At 39.1% G+C, this 17,466-nt stretch overlaps 1 protein-coding gene across 2 annotated transcripts in view; it reads left to right on the forward strand.

Annotated features, from left to right (window-relative positions):
• dock1 (dedicator of cytokinesis 1) overlaps positions 1-17,466 on the forward strand; it is a 261,452-nt gene that overhangs the window by 78,539 nt on the left and 165,447 nt on the right. For both annotated transcript variants that reach the window (XM_027132789.2, XM_027132790.2), the window contains exons 19-24: positions 776-873; positions 4,612-4,701; positions 6,076-6,176; positions 6,424-6,552; positions 9,159-9,267; positions 13,137-13,207. In XM_027132789.2, the coding sequence (XP_026988590.1) occupies positions 776-873; positions 4,612-4,701; positions 6,076-6,176; positions 6,424-6,552; positions 9,159-9,267; positions 13,137-13,207 (598 nt within the window). The remainder of the gene's footprint in view (positions 1-775; positions 874-4,611; positions 4,702-6,075; positions 6,177-6,423; positions 6,553-9,158; positions 9,268-13,136; positions 13,208-17,466) is intronic.

Raw genomic sequence — 17,466 nt, forward strand, 5'->3', positions numbered from 1 at the left:
GTTTCTGGGAGTGTAACAATGCCGGCTCATTTATTTTCCATGTCACACAGTACTTTTGCACAGGCCACGTGTGGGTGCATCTGTACTCGTGTGAAAAATTGCAAGTCCTTTGAAACGTCCTTGTGTCCTTGTGTAGCTGCAGCGATGTAGAACATTGAATGCCTAATGAAGATCTTGTCATGAACGAAGGCTTACATCAGTTACTCCCGCTAGAGTGTGCTCCTTTAATCACATCACTAGTCTAAACTTCTAAAAGCAGTGATTTAATGAAATTTGATTAAAAAGAATGGTACTCGCTTGTTATCTCTGGTCATTTCTCAAACCAGCCATTGTACCACATTTGGAAGTTGGGTCTTTATTTTAATGGGTAGCACAAAAATGACAAATCACCACATGGTCTTTGAACCTCATTTAGAGTGGCCTCAATTTCAGAAGGTTTCCCTGAAACTGTGGCATTCTTGCTGCAAGTGTCATATTTAAGATGAAAGAATCTACCGCCATCAGCATCTGGTGGTTTCTCACCTTCCAAAACATGGAGCAGGCTGTACAGTATGGTCTAATTTACTGAGTACAGAAAGTACCCAGTATTTCAGAGGCGTTTTCTTCCCGCTAAAAAGTACATCATGTGGGTATTAATGGAACATTACATCCCATTGAAATTTCCAGTAGGGAATACAAAGTATGACATCTCTCTCTCTCTCTCTCTCTCTCTCTCTCTCTCTCTCTCTCTCTCTCTCTCTCTCTCTCTCTCTCTCTGTCTCTCTGTCTCTCGTAGTGGATCTGCTCGGTTTGCTGAAATGGCGCTCGAACACCAGCCTGCTCCAGCAGAACCTGCGTCATCTAATGAAGGTGGACGGAGGAGAGGTGGTCAAGGTGTGTATGACTTTATCCCTGAAGATTCACCACCAGGTTTTCCGATTTAGCTCACAGGCCGACGCTCTAATGTATTTATGTATTTAGCAAAACCCGCAATGTAATGATGTATAAAATATCAAGTGCCCATAAAACATTTCCATCCATTTCAGTGATGGCATTAAGCATATTAATGCTGTCGCTCTGAAAAGCTCTTTTATGCGTGTTATTGATTAGCATTTCCAGAGGTACTTTCTAATGGAAGTGCTACAGCTGACAGTTGGGGACACTGTTAAAAAGAGAAAGAAACTTAGAAAGTCGCGTACACGTCTTGTGATGATATTTATGTTCTAAGTGCAGTTTCTCATCCGTCCTCTTCCTTCAGAACGTCGTTGAGTTTAAAGCGATTTAGCTGCTAAGCACGTCATGTAGTGGCTCTTGTTCCTCCGTCTCTTCCCAACGGGGAGTCTGGAGAATTGTTTGAGCTTCAAGTTGTACAGGAGGAAAAAAGGCCAAAATATGATTTCTTTCTTGTTCTCAGAGGAACTTTGGGTTTTTTAACGATGTTTGTTTCAGCAGTGTTCTAGTACAAGTCTAGACAGGCATGGTGGCTGGTTTAGGCAAGCAGAAAAAAAATGTCAAAAATAGAAGGGAAAAAACCCTCAGATATAAGTAACCAGCAGAATGAGCAACATGCTAGAGTGTCAGAAAATATCTATCTATCTATCTATCTATCTATCTATCTATCTATCTATCTATCTATCTATCTATCTATCTATCTATCTATCTATCTATCTATCTATCTATCTATCTATCTATCTATCTATCTATCTATCTATCTATCTATCTATCTATCTATCTATCTATCTATCTATCTATCTATCTATCTATCTGCAATGTTTTTGAGCCGAAATTACGAGCACCATTTAATTGCAACTTCTCTATTGCAACGTCTACTACTAGTGAAATCACATGTAATTAGGCATGTATACATGAACTGAAGAGGCTTTTGGCTGAAAGCGCACTGTAATGAGGTAACACTATATGTCTCGGCCCAAATCTGCTGCACATATGAATAATTTTAAGACTCAGAATATCAGAGTTTGCTTGATGTTGACATTAATTTCCTTGAAAACTAACATTAAATCCTGGAGGATCTGGGCATGGCTTTAGAGAGGTTATTTACCTCCTCCTTCTCCTTCTTATGTTCCTTCTTCTGCTTCTCCTACTTCTTCTTTTCCTTCTACTACTTTTTCTCCTTCTCCTCCTCCTCCTCTTCCGCTTCCTCTTCCTTCTTCTTCATCTTCTTCTTCATCTTCCCTTTTTCATTCTTCTTCTTCTGCTTTTCGTGCTTCTTCTTGTGCTTTTCTCCTCTGGCTCACCAAGTATAGCTCTGATATCGGATTTGCGTCTACTCAGAGTTACCAGGCTCCAAAGGTACATGAGAGTTAGTTTATGAGCACTGTTTGTTGTTGTGACTAGCAGACCTACCAACCTTTATGCATTGCGTGCATTGCGTGCTGTGTAATTTCACAACAGCCTCCACAGTCATGAGTTATTATAAAAAAAAGAACCTGCCCTAAGCTACAAACACAAATGGCAGATGAGCTAGTCATCATATAAATGCGAAATACACCGAACACCCCACGAACGCCTCCCGACCCCTATGTAAGTCCATCTCCTGTCTCATATCATATCAGTCATGATTCATCTCTGTGGTTTTCGAAAGCGAGTTTTATTTCTCACTCTCGGCAAATATTACCGTTTCCCACAAGGTTAAGAATTAAGTTTCTTTACCGCGTGCCACATTCATACAGATCCACATATTAGCTCTTGTTTACTAATTTGTCTGCAGGTTCACATCATTTAACGCTAACATTTAACATGGGGGTAAATTTATGTGGCCTGTCAATCCAAGCACCACTTAGACGCTTAACTTTACATGTCACTTCTACCGTTTGTGTCTCAAGATGGTGCAAAGCTAATCTGAATCATTAAAATAAGCCGAGATACCGTGTTTATTCCACACGTTCCGATATACGGCTTTTCATATAAGGGTTAGCCAACACCGTGGCGTTCTCTTTGTTTCTACACAGCACCGTAACTCTGTGTGCTTCTAGCTGGCTGGTTTAGCTCTCGGCTTGATGACGATATTTAATCTAAGGGAGAAAGATGGTTAAGAGAGAGATCCTGCTGGAATAGAAAAATGTGTTTTCTCCCCACTGTGACCTCCGTTTTGAGCGCTCTAAACCCAAGTCAAGCCCCAGTGTGTCATTCTGATTTACTCTGTGTATGAGAGGCATTTATTTACAATACAATAAATATAGATAAATATAATAAATATAGATCCCCCCCCTCCCCCCCACCAGCTCACACATGGCATGTATATGAAATTTTGCTACAGGCTCAAAGGATTATTTATTTATTTATTTATTTATTTATTTATTATTTGAAAAAGTTTCCTCTAAATATCTCACATCCGATATCGAGATAAACACCACGAATGTTTTAGCTTTGCTGTCTATTCTCTCACAAAGCACACAAAGAAGGAATTGTCTATTACAGTTTGTACTTGTTTGAACACGTATGTTGCGAATACCGCACATCAGCGCTAAAATAATTCCTGGATCATGATCATGATACCTCGAGCGTGGTTAAGCAATTCTCGAGGAAACGGTCGCTTACGGGAACAAATAGTTGTTCAATGTTTAATCTGTGTACGCCTAACAGCAATGTACCAGGTGTGTCCTGAACATTTTATGAAGTGCGCTAGTGCTTAATAGCGAGGTCTAATTTTACTCTTTGGCTGATCTGCACCAAGATCCTGAAGGGAACTATGATGTTTTGCGTCTTTGTAAACCTATAAAATTAGACGCAAAATGCTAAAGGAGTGTTTTATTAAACAATTAGTTATCAGTTTTGAATAATAGGTTACAGGCTAAATTAGTTTTTTCATCAAATTGTTTTTTTAGTGTCAAGAAAGTAAAACTTTGTGTTGGATAATTGGGATGCTAGTTGGTAATTGTGCCATTGCTCGCCATCCTTCATGGCTATTGTCTAATTACCAGCTTCACTTTTCTTTTGCATTGCAGAATTTATTTCCACGGGTCGCACAGCCAGCATCACACACTGCAGCACGTGTATAATAGAAGTACGCGTATAAGACGTCGTAGGCGCACTAACGTCTTCATACATCGATGCTATTTAAACACATCGATTAAATTTTATTTGTATGGCACTTTAAACAGTGGACATTGTCTCAAAGCGGCTTTACAGAACATAATATAATACAAAACATTCAGGATTAATTTGATGGAAAACTTCAAGATTAATTAGACTTGGTATTTAAAAATGTTTGTATTTATCCCCAACGAACAAGTCTGAGGTGACTGTGGTGAGGAAAAACTCTTAGATGGAAGAGGAAGAAACCTTGAGAGGAACCAGACTCAAAAGGAACCTCATCCTCATTTGGGTGACACTGGAGGGTGGGATTATAACCTGTTAAAGTGTTATGTCCTTTCTATAGTCATATACATATACAGCCTGGCAATTGTATATTGATTAGGAGGTTGTTGTTCTCAAAGACCACATGTAGTTGGCATCTTCATGAAGCGGAACACATCTGGAGCTGGCACGTTCTCTGAATTGTCATCATGCAAAGACTAACATTTCTTTAACTGTGGCTTTCAACGAGTAGCCGAGGCACCGAATAAAATATAATGTGTAATAATGACCTTTCTACCTTGCGTGTGTTTCCAGTTCTTGCAGGACACCCTGGATGCTTTATTCAACATAATGATGGAAAACTCAGACAGTGACACGTTCGACACGCTGGTGTTTGATGCCTTGGTAAGAGCTTCCTCAAGTATAATGCACATGTTTTAAAAGAAGTTTCGTGGTAATGAAGGTATTTCTAGATATTTAACTTACCATATAATTACGGACACATTTTGCAGAAAGAGGTAGTAGAGCTAGATTTTCTTGTAATAAGCTCTGCCCCAGCTAAATCAGAGCGTTTTCATCCTTCCTGTTTTGAAAAGATGGGAATAGAAGTGGTTCTGGTGAAAAGGAAGCCTTGTTAGTGTTAGACAGGCAGCAGACCAAAAAAAGACAAACTGCTGCTTTAAAGTCAAGGCAAGTCAACAAAGGCACACCTATTGAATTATTATTTTTTTTTAAATAATTACAACACTTCTTCACACTAAAGCACAGGATTATAACAGTAATAATTACACATGTAGCTACTGAAAATCTCATCTACGAATTGAGAATCAACAGAACTCTAGAGTAGCTGGTATCTGCGCTGTACGATAGTCTTTTCGCTTCTCTGCTGCACTCGTGTTTAGAAGTTTATACTGATGATACTTTGGCAGAGTGCTTTCAAAAGGTGTAATCGAATGTTTGCCGTTGTGAAATATGCTGTGGGTGTGTTTTTCATAACCACACTCGAGAAGATGAACGAATTCCTAACGCACTAATTCAGCAGGTTGCTTCTTGTCTCTTGTCTTTTAGTGAAGAGTTTTGCTCCCTTATCACGTGTCTGGGTTTAGAAGCTTTTTTTCTGCCTATGAAAGGAATAAAAGAAGCACAAGTTGGCTGAGGAACACAAAGCAGAGTAACTGTTAAAAGCCTGTAGTTGATTTTTTTTTATTTTTTTTTTCCTTTAGCAGCATGCACCTAAAGTTTGAATTTTTCTGCTCATAAGTTTTAGTAGCCACAAAACCATCATGTCCTCAGGAGCCAGTTGTGTCTTTTGAAGCTAAGGTGAAAAAATTTGTACCGAAGACTCTCCGGTTTGAAACGTATTTTCTGATAATGGAGACTTCAATTAACAACAACTTACCAATGCTTATAACTGTTTATGCATCTGTCGTACAAGTCCCTATATAAATGGTTACTATAGTAACGATATAGCATGTTAATATTAATCCACTACTTTATAGCAACATTTTTCGAACCAATCAGAATCAAGCCGTCACATCGCTAAGGTATAAACTATATGATTGGCTTCTGTAATTTTCACTAAAATTCAGCTCTTATAACTGCCGAAAAAGTCTGTAAAAATTAAAGCTTTAACTTTCTATTCAGTCTCGCACTTTGCTTTACTGTTCTTTGAGTACTTTGAGTCATGGTTTTGTGCTTCAACCCTGTTAGGTTATTGTGTAAAAAATAAACTTAATATATGCTAGGCTACATTTTAATGAGACTCTGTGTCTTGGCTAGGTGTTTATAATTGGATTGATAGCAGACAGAAAGTTCCAGCATTTTAACCCCGTTCTGGAGACGTACATCCGGAAACACTTCAGCGCCACCCTGGCCTACACGTGAGTGAATCTCCCCATCATTATGAGCAGCTGAATAATACAATAGAAAAAAAAGCTTCTGCCGGTGAACTGAAATTTCTTAATATTCTCACTCAAATGACCTTTTCATCAGAACGGCAGCCAGAACAGCTAAATTAACAGCGCAGTAATATTAATAATAATGTAGATATGAGACTCGGTATATATGGTATTGCAAGAGGTATGTGTACATTAATTGTGTGTGTGTGTGTGTGCATGTGTTTATCAGGAAACTGACAAAGGTTTTGAAGAACTATGTGGACCATGCAGAGAAGTTGACAGACCAGCTGCTGAAGGCCATGAAGGCTCTGGAGTACATCTTCAAGTTCATCGTACGATCTCGGGTCCTTTTCAACCAGTACGTTTGCTCTGTTACGTTTGGGTTTTCAAAGCCAAACTATAAAATGGATCGTTTCCATTCTAAAATTTGATTGGCTCAATTATGTCTGTAGTCTTTGTATATCTGGTATATACACACACAAACAACTTGCTTTTAGACAAACAACTTGTAGATTTAATCTATTGTTCTGTCCATATAATACTCAAATCTTTTATCTTTGTTGGATGGCTGGATGGAAGGAGATATAGGATGGATAGATAGATAAGTGAATGATTTGATAGATATGCTAGATGGATGAATGGATGGATAGCTGCATGGCTGGATGCATAGATCGGCTGGATGGGTGGGTAGATCGATGGATGGAAAGGTAGATGGGCGGCTGGATGGATGGATGGAAAGGTAGATGGGCGGCTGGATGGATGGATGGAAAGGTAGATGGGTGGGTGGATGGATAGATGGAAAGTTAGAGGGATGGATGGTTAGACAGGTAGATGTACAGTATGGATAAAGATATTATGGATAGATTACAAATAGGGCTTCCACTTGGTTTCATGTATAAGATCATGTTAAAATCAATGTAATGGCTGCTTTCCCATTGTGTTATTATGTTGATCGTAATTTGACGTGAGAAAAAGGAATCCTAGCTGCCTGTGGACCAGGCTGAGGTTTCATCACTAATCATAATGTTCTATGAATTAAAAATGAAAACTGGTTCAGAAGCAGCTCCCCTTTCCTGAGCCACTTTATGAACACAGGCTAAGCGTTGTCCTCAATGGCTTGCGTCACATCTGTAGACAGCTGGTTAGGGATCGGATTCACACGTCAGGTCTCTGCAGAGCTTCTGTCTGGCCGAGTTAACTGAATGATCTCGGGTGTATCAGTCTCAGGTATATCACACTGTGGAGCTGATGGAGGTTACTTATCCTCTGCTTTCAAAATTACAGTTTAAAAAAATATATACTGTATATATTTTATCTCCAGCAGATCAGTTTTGGTATCTGATGGTGCTACTAGCAGTAAAGACGAAGGTAAATATTTGTAACGTTCCAGAGTTCCGGAAGTCAAATAATCCTATAAAAAAAGGAAAATTATTGAATTGTAGATGTTTAGTGTGATCTACCAGGCTTTTTGTACATCAGTAGTGATTATAGAGGAACGTTCAGACTGAAGCTCTAAATAACAGATAAATAAACAATACAAATTCAGACAGCCGTTTTGCTATAATTTATCATGTGGGATGTGGTAGCCCTAGTGGCTAAGGTGCTGAACTACTGATGAAAATGGTGCGAGTTCAAATCCTAGGTTCGCCAAGCTGCCCCTGCCCTTAACCCTCAATTTCTCATTTGTATAAAATGAGATAAAAATGAAAGTCGCTCTGGATAACGGCGTCTGCCAAATGCAGTGAATGTTAATTTGCTGCTGTATGATGTTAATGAAAATGTATTTAAAATCCTTTTATTTATTTATTTTTGGCCATAACCTTATAGGCGATGCTCTAATTTACGAATGAATTGTCATTTTTCTGTTTCACTCACACTGGCTGGAATGGAGCTTCTGTCTTGACTGACAGGGTTCGTATCTAACAGTCCGGCAGGTGATGGTGGAGGATGCAGGTCGGTGTTTGGGGGCGGTGCTGCCTAGCGTAATGACCCCTGGATAAATTGAGTTCACAGGAAGTGATGAGCTCTAAGCCCATAGGGAGAGGACACACTGTCCTTTCTCTAGCTTATTTATTAAAAGCCTTCAGCTGAGTGGTTAGGACATACCTGTTCCTACACTTCTGTTTATGTTTTTCAGTTCTGGCACTGTGTGCAAATTATTTATTGCAGTAGGAAGCTGGGATTATTTTCTAGTCACTTGTTGAGAATGTTACACTTCTGCGTTGTCTTTATGTAAAAAAAAAAAAAATAAGAATTTACAATATTTCTGTGCAATTATTTTCTTTTGCTAGTTTTTCTTTTGGATTTTTTTTTTCTCTTTACATTTCTCTGGCCCTGAAATAAACTCTGTTCACAAGGCACATGGATTTAGATAAATATTTTAAAGATTTTTGAAATGAATTTATTGAGCTGTTTATTTGTTTATTTATTAAATGATGGATTAATGTACAGTAATATCCATTCAAATGGTTTTCCTCCTGGAAAAATCCACCAGAAATTAGAATATTATCAAGGTGAAATAATGAAGTAAGACAATCTGAATAATTTAATCAAAGTGATTATTAATCACTTAGACCTTTGGCCCTTAAAACATCGAACCTGTATGAAACCAATACACTGATGTCCCAAAAGCAGTGATTATCATCAGCTTTTAATAAGCTGAAGACTAATGGACTGTATCTGACTCTTAGTTTTAATAAATATACCATATGTTCTGCAGCATTGATTTGAATGCAATCACTGTTGTGCAGCTTATATTAATATACTGCATTAGTATAACACACACACACACACACACACACACACACACACACACACACAAGCTGAACTGTTATCTGAGGTGAGGGATGCCAACAGATGGTATTTATCTCAAATGTTTTGTTTATTACACTTAAATTATACTCTGTGTGTGTGTGTGTGTGTGTGTGTGTGTGTGTGTGTGCGCGTGTGTGTTCTCTTCCACAGACTGTATGAGGATAAAGGAGAATCCGATTTCATGGAGTCCGTAAGGAGTCTCTTCACCTCATTCAGCATCATGATGAACAGCGACGCTGAGAGCACAAGCATGGTCAAGGTACAGAAGCACACGTTGCGTAATCACACAACATTTTAATTCTACACTTTTCTGACTATCATCTGTATCCAAAGCTGCCATCAGTTTAGCTTCTATATAAAATGTCAAGCATGACAGAGTTTTTTCTCTCTTTTTTTTTTTCCATCCTTCTTCTCTTAGCCTTAAACCTTAAAAAATTGACATTGGGACTTGAGGGGAAAAAAGGTTTAGATTAGAGTATCATATTTTTGCCATATTTCCCATTCCTATGAAGAAATATGTGAGAGATTCTTTATTTATTTATTAAACCAAAACAAATCCAGAGTTTATTTATTTATTATATATTAATATATTTTGGAATACCAGTTGACATCAATGAGAAATCAGACCGAATGTAGGAATCAAGGGTTGGGGGAAAAAAAAAAAAAGCTATTGAGCATGTAAAGGAGAATTTTGTGTCTAGTCGCCAAGAATCAATTAAAAGCCTAATTTCGTAGCAGAGTTTCTCATCAACAATTTTTTTGTCTACTTTTTGGGACAAAGGAGCAAAGTGAGTCTAGTTGTTCAAGATGGCTGCGTCCATAATGTTACATCTGCATGCAAAAGTGTGTGGGTTGTTGTTTTTTTCCTTCATCATCTTCTTTATTTGAATAAACATCGATGGTCGTTTGTAATTTGTACCGCGTCCAAAACCACATTAAGTCCATTTGAATTTTTCCGTGACTTGGATGTTGGTGTAATGGATAGATTTCCTTTTCAGCATAGTGGGTAGATTTCGTATAATGGATAGATTTCCATTTCAGTCTAATGGATATCCTTCCATTAGACCATTAATTGCTTTGCACTCCAAAGACTGGAAAGTCAGATTACAGGATGTTTAATTTACATATGTGATTAGAGGACAAAAGTCTATACATTCGTTCTTTCCACGAAGCTTTTCATTTTTTATTTTTATTGGTTTATGCTGGCACAGATTCAAATTAAAATTGTAAAGAAATGTAAAACCAAGCCTGTGTATTTTGAACACCTGGCATTTGGCTGCATCTCCACTCATAACTGTAGCAGTGCAGATAGGGAAAGTGTTAGGGATGTGTATTATATAATTAACTCCATTCCACCTTCAAGTATTGAAGTTATCCGTTTTGTCAGGCTGGCGCGCGCGCGCGCGTGTGTGTGTGTGTGTGTGTGTGACTGTTGATTGCTTTGAATATTGTGTTGGTGTTTTGTGTTCTGGCTGTGTTCAGGATTCTGCTGTTTTCTTTCTGAACTGTGTGTTTGTCCTCTTTCCCCACCCCTTGTTTTTCTCTCCGTCTGTTTTCTCTTCGTCCTTCTTACTCCCGGACTCATCCTCTTTAGCTGCTCCTCAAGGTATTCTGCCATTGCTTTTCTTCTTGTCTTCAGTTCTATTTTGTCATGGCCTTGAATCCTAACACACGTGTTGTCAGCACCACACTGTCCCAGTAACACAAACGGACTACAGTTAGAAGAGTCACATGAAAAGTAATCGATGTCCATTTAATACAGTGTGTACTAGAGGAGGTGTTTCAGAGACATGACGGCTTTACCTCCTTAAGGAAGGAAAAACATGCCAATGAAAACGGTCGTTTTCTGTCGCACTCATTTGACCTGTTAGGATCTTCTTTATTTTCCTCCCTTCCTCTTTTCCTTTTTTTCTATTTCCCTTCATTCCTTCCCTCCTTCATTCATATTCTCTAGCTAACCTTTTTAACCTCCTTCCAAATTTTACAATGTTTATTTTTTCCTGCCTTCCTAACAAGACAGGCTCAAGTCGTCACCACTGCAGTATAGACAGTGGCAGCAAACAAGCACAAAATCGTGATTACAAAGCTCTAAAAGTGGCACCTGTCATTCTCGGGGCAATACCTGCTGCCGGTGGGCTCCGGAGACTCTGATGTAATTTGGTTCTTTTAGTTTTCAAAGGTAAACACTTGAACTGCCCTCATTTCAAAGCTGACACTTCAGTCAAATCAAATCTGTATCAGAGAGCGAAGGAGACGGCGAGGGAGACGACGAGAGCCCATCAAAGAAGCTTCAGATTCCTCATGTGCTGTTGCATCTCTCTGTAGATTCCCACTCAAATCTCCAGTGTTAATGATCACTAAACCAGACCCTTCCCAGGAGATGATCATCACAACCTGCAATGTTTTTGTCACCTGTTCACCACAGGCCACAGATTCACTTTTCCAACACACAGGGAAAGGAATAAACATGTGACCACCTTTATGTAACTTACCAGCTGTGTTCTTTTCATGACTGAAGTTAATCCGAAATAAAGACGGGTATGAAATTGTAGTTCACCTGCACTTTTCCCATCATGAATTTCTCTGAACTGCCTATTACTGTGATACTAATAGTAAGGTGCTGAATGATCAGTACTTATTCTCAAAATAACATGTTTGACGACCAAGGAAGAAGAGTGACCACACAAATAGGTGGAGAAATTGATATATTTTTTAAATTTTTGGATATATATTATCCACCTATTTGTTTATTTATTCATCTTTCCTTTTATCCATCCAGCCACCCACATGTCTGTCTGTCTGTCCAGGCAGCCTGCCACCCACTTCTGTCCATCAATTTGATTGGTTGGTTGGTTTGCTGGAAGTTTGTAAGACTGACACAAAAAAATTCTTAATTAAAATTTCCATCCATCCATCCATCCATCCATCCTTCCTTGCTTTTTTCCTTCCATCCTTCCTTGCTTCCTTGCTTTTTTTAAATTCCATCCTTCCTTGCTTCCTTCCTTTTCTCCTTTTTTCCTTCCTTGCTTTTCTCCTTCCATCCTTCCTTCCTTGCTTTTTTCCTTCCATCCTTCATTCCTTGCATTTTTTTTCTTGCTTTTCTCCTTTCTTCCTTCCTTGCTTCCTTGCTTTTCCCCTTCCTTGTTTCCTTGCTTCCTTGCTTCCCTCCTTCCTTGCTTCCTTCCTGTTGGTTGTCATTGTTTTTGTCATAATAATAACAACATTGGTTTGCTACCAAAAAAAATTCTTTAAAAATGGTTTTGCATTCAAAAACCTAATTAAATAACACCAAATGATTTGTTTCTTTCTTTCATTCCCCCCCTGCCTCAACATGCTTATTAATATTGTATGTTGAATTAACCAACATAAAGCAACACCTTACACAAGAAAGTAAAAGTGCAGAAGTGCAGGTGCGTGACGGATTAAAGGAAAACTTTGTGGCTCTGGCATTTATATATTTATTTTCCTGTTCAAAGCTGAGTTTTGTTTTTTCTGGCTGACCTCAACTTTTTATTTAGTTTATCACCTGTCTATAGTTTATATCATTAGCACACTTTGGATCCACATGGGTCTCTCTGTAGATTGCACACTCCTCCATAACCTCTCATAGGACCGTGTATCATGAAACAGCTGCAGAAATGACAACATGGATTACATGGATTCATGAACCGTGCTCAGAGGAGCAGCAGGGAGAGAAATGGTGAAAGCAGGGTGAAAATACTGGACCCTCCATCAGCCGCTTCACTGCTATTGATTGTCAGTGTGTGAAGGCTTATTTACAGCTCGTGAATCTATGTGCTCAGCACGCGGACTCGCCAAGTTATCGACCGACTCGTTTGGGTAACAAAGCATCGAGGAAGAATCCAGTTAGAGAGCTCTTCAGCGTGGGGTTTGGAGACTATGGATGGATTTGTGTAAATAATAATCACAGTCTGTCAATTTGTAAACAGTGAGATTGTTCTGTTGATCTGTTTTCTGTACTGTGTTATCTCTAAAGTCATACAGATTTTCCCTCATCTGTTCCTGACTATTAACCCATTTTAACAGAGTGTTACTGTTACACTCATCCCTCTTTTTATTGCTTACTCTGTATTTTCTGATGGCGAATATGTCCTCACTCGTCCGCAGGGTGCAGCACTGCGATACGTCCCTACCATCGTCAATGACGTCAAGCTGGTCTTCGACCCGAAGGAGCTCAGGTGGGTTAATCTCCATCACATGCTGACTTCCCATTACATTAAGTGTGTGTAGGGAAAAAAATAAGATGTGTTCTCTGGATCTTGTGAGGAAGTGACATCATTTCATTTCATGGAACACCAATGCTACTAATAAAGCGCAGCAACATTAACAAGAACAGAGGAGCTTTAGAGTTTTATTTAACACTATTGTAATCTAGGGGAATCTAATGAGGCTTCGTAATCGAAGATGGGGTCTTGTTTAATGGTCTTTTAAAAGTGATCCCAATAATTTTATTTTTTATTTCTTTACATGGTTGTCTCTCTTATGTCTCCTTAGCACTCTTTGTGCCTGTTGTGTGTATATAATAAATTAGGACATACTTAAAAAAAAAAAAAAAAAAAAGTAAACATGGGAGTTTTTCATTCTTCATTTTAACAATATTGGAAGATTCAAGAAGTATAACTAAACAAATAAACTAAAGAAATTTCTCTTTTAAACATAATCTATAAAATTTCATTAATAATTTCTTGGGAGGACAAAGTAAATACACCATCACATTTATTTGTACTCAAAATGGATAAAATTACCTACAGGTGTATAACATCAGGTTCAAATGATCAGCATTAATATATATTAAAGTTGATAAACCAGGTCTCCTTCAGATTTCTTCATGTAAACCTCAGATATTTAGTTTGTTTTGCTCTTAAATTTATGAAGCGAGCTGTCTCACCATGATGAGATCCAAAGAGCTCTCTGAGGCCTTTAGAAAGAAGATTGTTGATGATGTTGATGAGTCTGGTAAGGGATATAAAAAGATCTCAAGAGAATTCTACTGTCTAGTTTCTACTGAAAATCATTTACAAGTGGAGAACATTTTAAAAACAAGTGCCAACATGGCCAGATCAGGCCATCTTAGCAAATTCACCCCAAGAGCAGAGCGCAAGAGCAGAGAGGGCAAGTTTGGTGTAAAACATATACAGCATTTCAGCAAAAGAACCTCATACCAACTGTGAAACATGGAGTTGGACGTGTTACCGTTTGGGGATGTTTACTGCAGCAGGACCTGGCCAGCTCATCGTCCTTTAATCCACTATGACTTCTAAATTGTATCAGAAGGTGCTTGAGGAACATGAAACCATCTGTCAAAAAAAACTGAAGCTGAAGTGGAACTGGACCTTGAAACATGACAATGACCAAAAACACATCAGTAAATCCACCAAGAACTGGTGGAAAAGTACCATATAGAGAATTCTGGAATAGACAAGACAAAGCCCAGGTGTAAATCCTATTGAGATCCTGAGTGGTGATTTGCAAGAAACCCCTCAAACATCACACAGTTGAAAGAATTCTGCATTGAGGAATGTGGGAAACTTTTGTCCAGTCGAGGTCAGAAACTGGTAGATGGCCACAAGAAACGTCTCCTTAAGGTTGTTTTAGCCAAAGGGGGAAACACTAGCTATTAGGGCATAGGGTGTCCTTACTTTTTCCTCAGTTGAAAAACACATTTTTGTTGATTTTTTTTAATTTTTTTTGTTTAATTAGTAAAAACGAAGTGATTTTTTGTTGTTGTTTACATGCAATCGTATCACATTTATCTTCATGTACAAATTAAAACAATATCAGAAATTGACATGTTGACATTTCTTAATAAAGAACTAAATATTTAAGTCAAGTAAACTAATGCGTATAATAATGAATAACAATTTTACTTAGCTAATGGTCAATTATATGACTTTTTAATGGCATGATTATTAAATAATTTGACAATCTGTTATTTCTAAGCCTAGAAAAAAAATAAAATAAATAAATCAGTGGTCCATTGAGAGCCAGTGTTCTCGGTACCCTGGCGAGAAGCATACGTAACCATGGTGTGCTCACTTCTCCATGGAAATAGAGACAAAGTGTGTTGTAATTAGTGCGGTTCTGTGTAATGGTCTTGTTATCTCTCCTATTAGGTTTAAGGCTGATCAAATCTTCTGGGAAATTTAAATGTAATTGACAGAATAGTTTAATACAGTAAGGTAAAGAAAAGAAGTTACAAAGGAAACAGTGGGCCAGGTCTCACGATCAATGTCTTTCTCTCTCAGAAAGACATGATTATGTGGTGCTGGTGTGCTGATTGTAGAGTCTGTAGTGAGTAATGCACGCCTCTCCACAACTCGCCTGTCTCTCAGCCTTCAGCGTACGCAGCAACGAGGGCCGTAAATTAAATCAAGGCTGAAGATAGGATTTACATTCTGCAAATTTGACAAATTAGGCGCTCCTCGTTCTTGTGATGTTATGGGTGGAAGAAGAAAAGTAATGCTCATTTAGTTTGGGCTCTTAAATGGCCCTTTGAAAGAGAATCTGCTGTCATAGCTGCTTTTTCCCTCATTATGGAATTATCTTTAGCCCCTGGCTGATTTCATCATTTTAGCACACACACACACACAGCAATACGCAGACACATTTAAGTGTTTGAACACAACACACCTCCCACCCCCCAAACACACACACACACACAATTTTAATTCACTCTATGATTAGTCATGTTACCATGGAAACGCAGGGCAGTGGGTGCGCAGGTTAATGTGGTCCGTTGTCATCGTTTGTTTATTATTTTCACATAGAGCCCGTATATGAGGCATATGCTAGTGTTCTGTGTAAATTCTCACATTTATAGGTTTGTTTTTCATTTATAAACCCTATTTCTGGTCAAATCATTTGCTCAGCTTTTCCTAACAGAAACGTCATTAGAGATGAACCATATGCTACAACTAAGCATGTTTCAAACAAATCTGACAGCTGTCTGTTTATTAGACGTTTAATCAAGATGATCTAAACAGCACTTCTGAGACCACCGCCTTGTGATTGGTCCACATATCACATGATGGTTAATTGTTTTAGACAGAAGCGAACAAATGTTAGGAAAGAAGTGGAATTATTACAGACAAGACCACTTCATTGTCCACCCTGTTATCATTAAGTAGATGTTTCACCTTCTTATGTATGATGTTATTTGTGGAAGAACAACATTGTGTCTCATAACGAGGGGAACTGTCCTGGATCGTGTTTGACTAAATTGGCAGACTTTATAAACACATCCTCCCCCCCACCCCCATCTGAAAAACATGAGCACCTGCAGTTTTTCCAGATGTATTTTATATATATATATATAAAATGCCTCATGCCTCATATACATGCCTCATAAATTAAAAAAATTGTGAACTTTGGCAGATTGCTGCATTATAGATACAACATCTTCCTCATCATCTGAAGGTCATGACTTTGAGTTTCTGTAGGTTTGTGGGTGCTCTGAGGGTGGGAGGGATTTCATACTGTCAGGCTGTGTTAGTGTGTATGTATGTGTGTGGGGGGTGTTAGGCTGTGTTGGTGTGTGTGTGTGTGGGGGGTGTTAGGCTGTGTTGGTGTGTGTGTGTGGGGGGTGTTAGGCTGTGTTGGTGTGTGTGTCGGGGGGTTTTAGGATATGTTGGTGTGGGGGGGTGTCAGGCTGTGTTGGAGTGGGGGGGGGTGTCAGGTTGTGTTGGTGTGTGTGTGTGGGGGCATCAGACTGTATTGGTGGGTGTGTGTCAGGCTGTATTGGTGGGTGTGTGTGGGTTCAGGCTGTGTTGGGGGGGGGGGGGTTAGGCTGTATTGGTGTGTGGGGGGGTGCGGATTAGGGTGTGTTGGGGTGTGTGTGTGGTGGGGGGGGCTGTGTTGGGGTGTGGGTGTGTGTAGCTACTCTAGGCTCTGTTGGTATTTTTTGCACTATCCTGTGCTGGATGTTTAGATGCTGTATCCACAGACTGCACTGGATCCGTTTCCCCCCACTGTGAGTTAAGAGCCAGTCGCACAGGGACACTTGATCCACACATACACACAGAAGCCATTAGACATTTTATTTCAACAGAGAGCATGAATCATTTAGCAGTGACAGGTTTGTTTTCCTGAAAACATTGTTACAGCATCTAAGAGTCTCTCGCTTCATCTGTCTTCTTTTTTCATTTTGCCCCCCATATTTCTGCTAACATCTGCTGTTAGGAAAGAAGGTCTACGCTGTGCAGTGTGTTGTGCTGAGAGCACGGTCCAGCTGCCAGATCAGTGCTGAAACTGTGCCATGCCCAACGGTTCTCAATGTGGAGCGATCAGTGTTTGTTTGAGTGTACAAACAGTCCCAACAGTGCCATCTTAAAGACACACACACACACTTTCTCTCTCACTCTCCCTCTCTTCTGCTCTCATGCGCACACACACACACACACACACAGCTCTACTACAGGACTCTGTGTGTGTGTGTTTA

Source organism: Tachysurus fulvidraco, chromosome 8 (genome assembly GCF_022655615.1).
Source record: "Tachysurus fulvidraco isolate hzauxx_2018 chromosome 8, HZAU_PFXX_2.0, whole genome shotgun sequence".
NCBI lineage: Eukaryota > Metazoa > Chordata > Actinopteri > Siluriformes > Bagridae > Tachysurus > Tachysurus fulvidraco.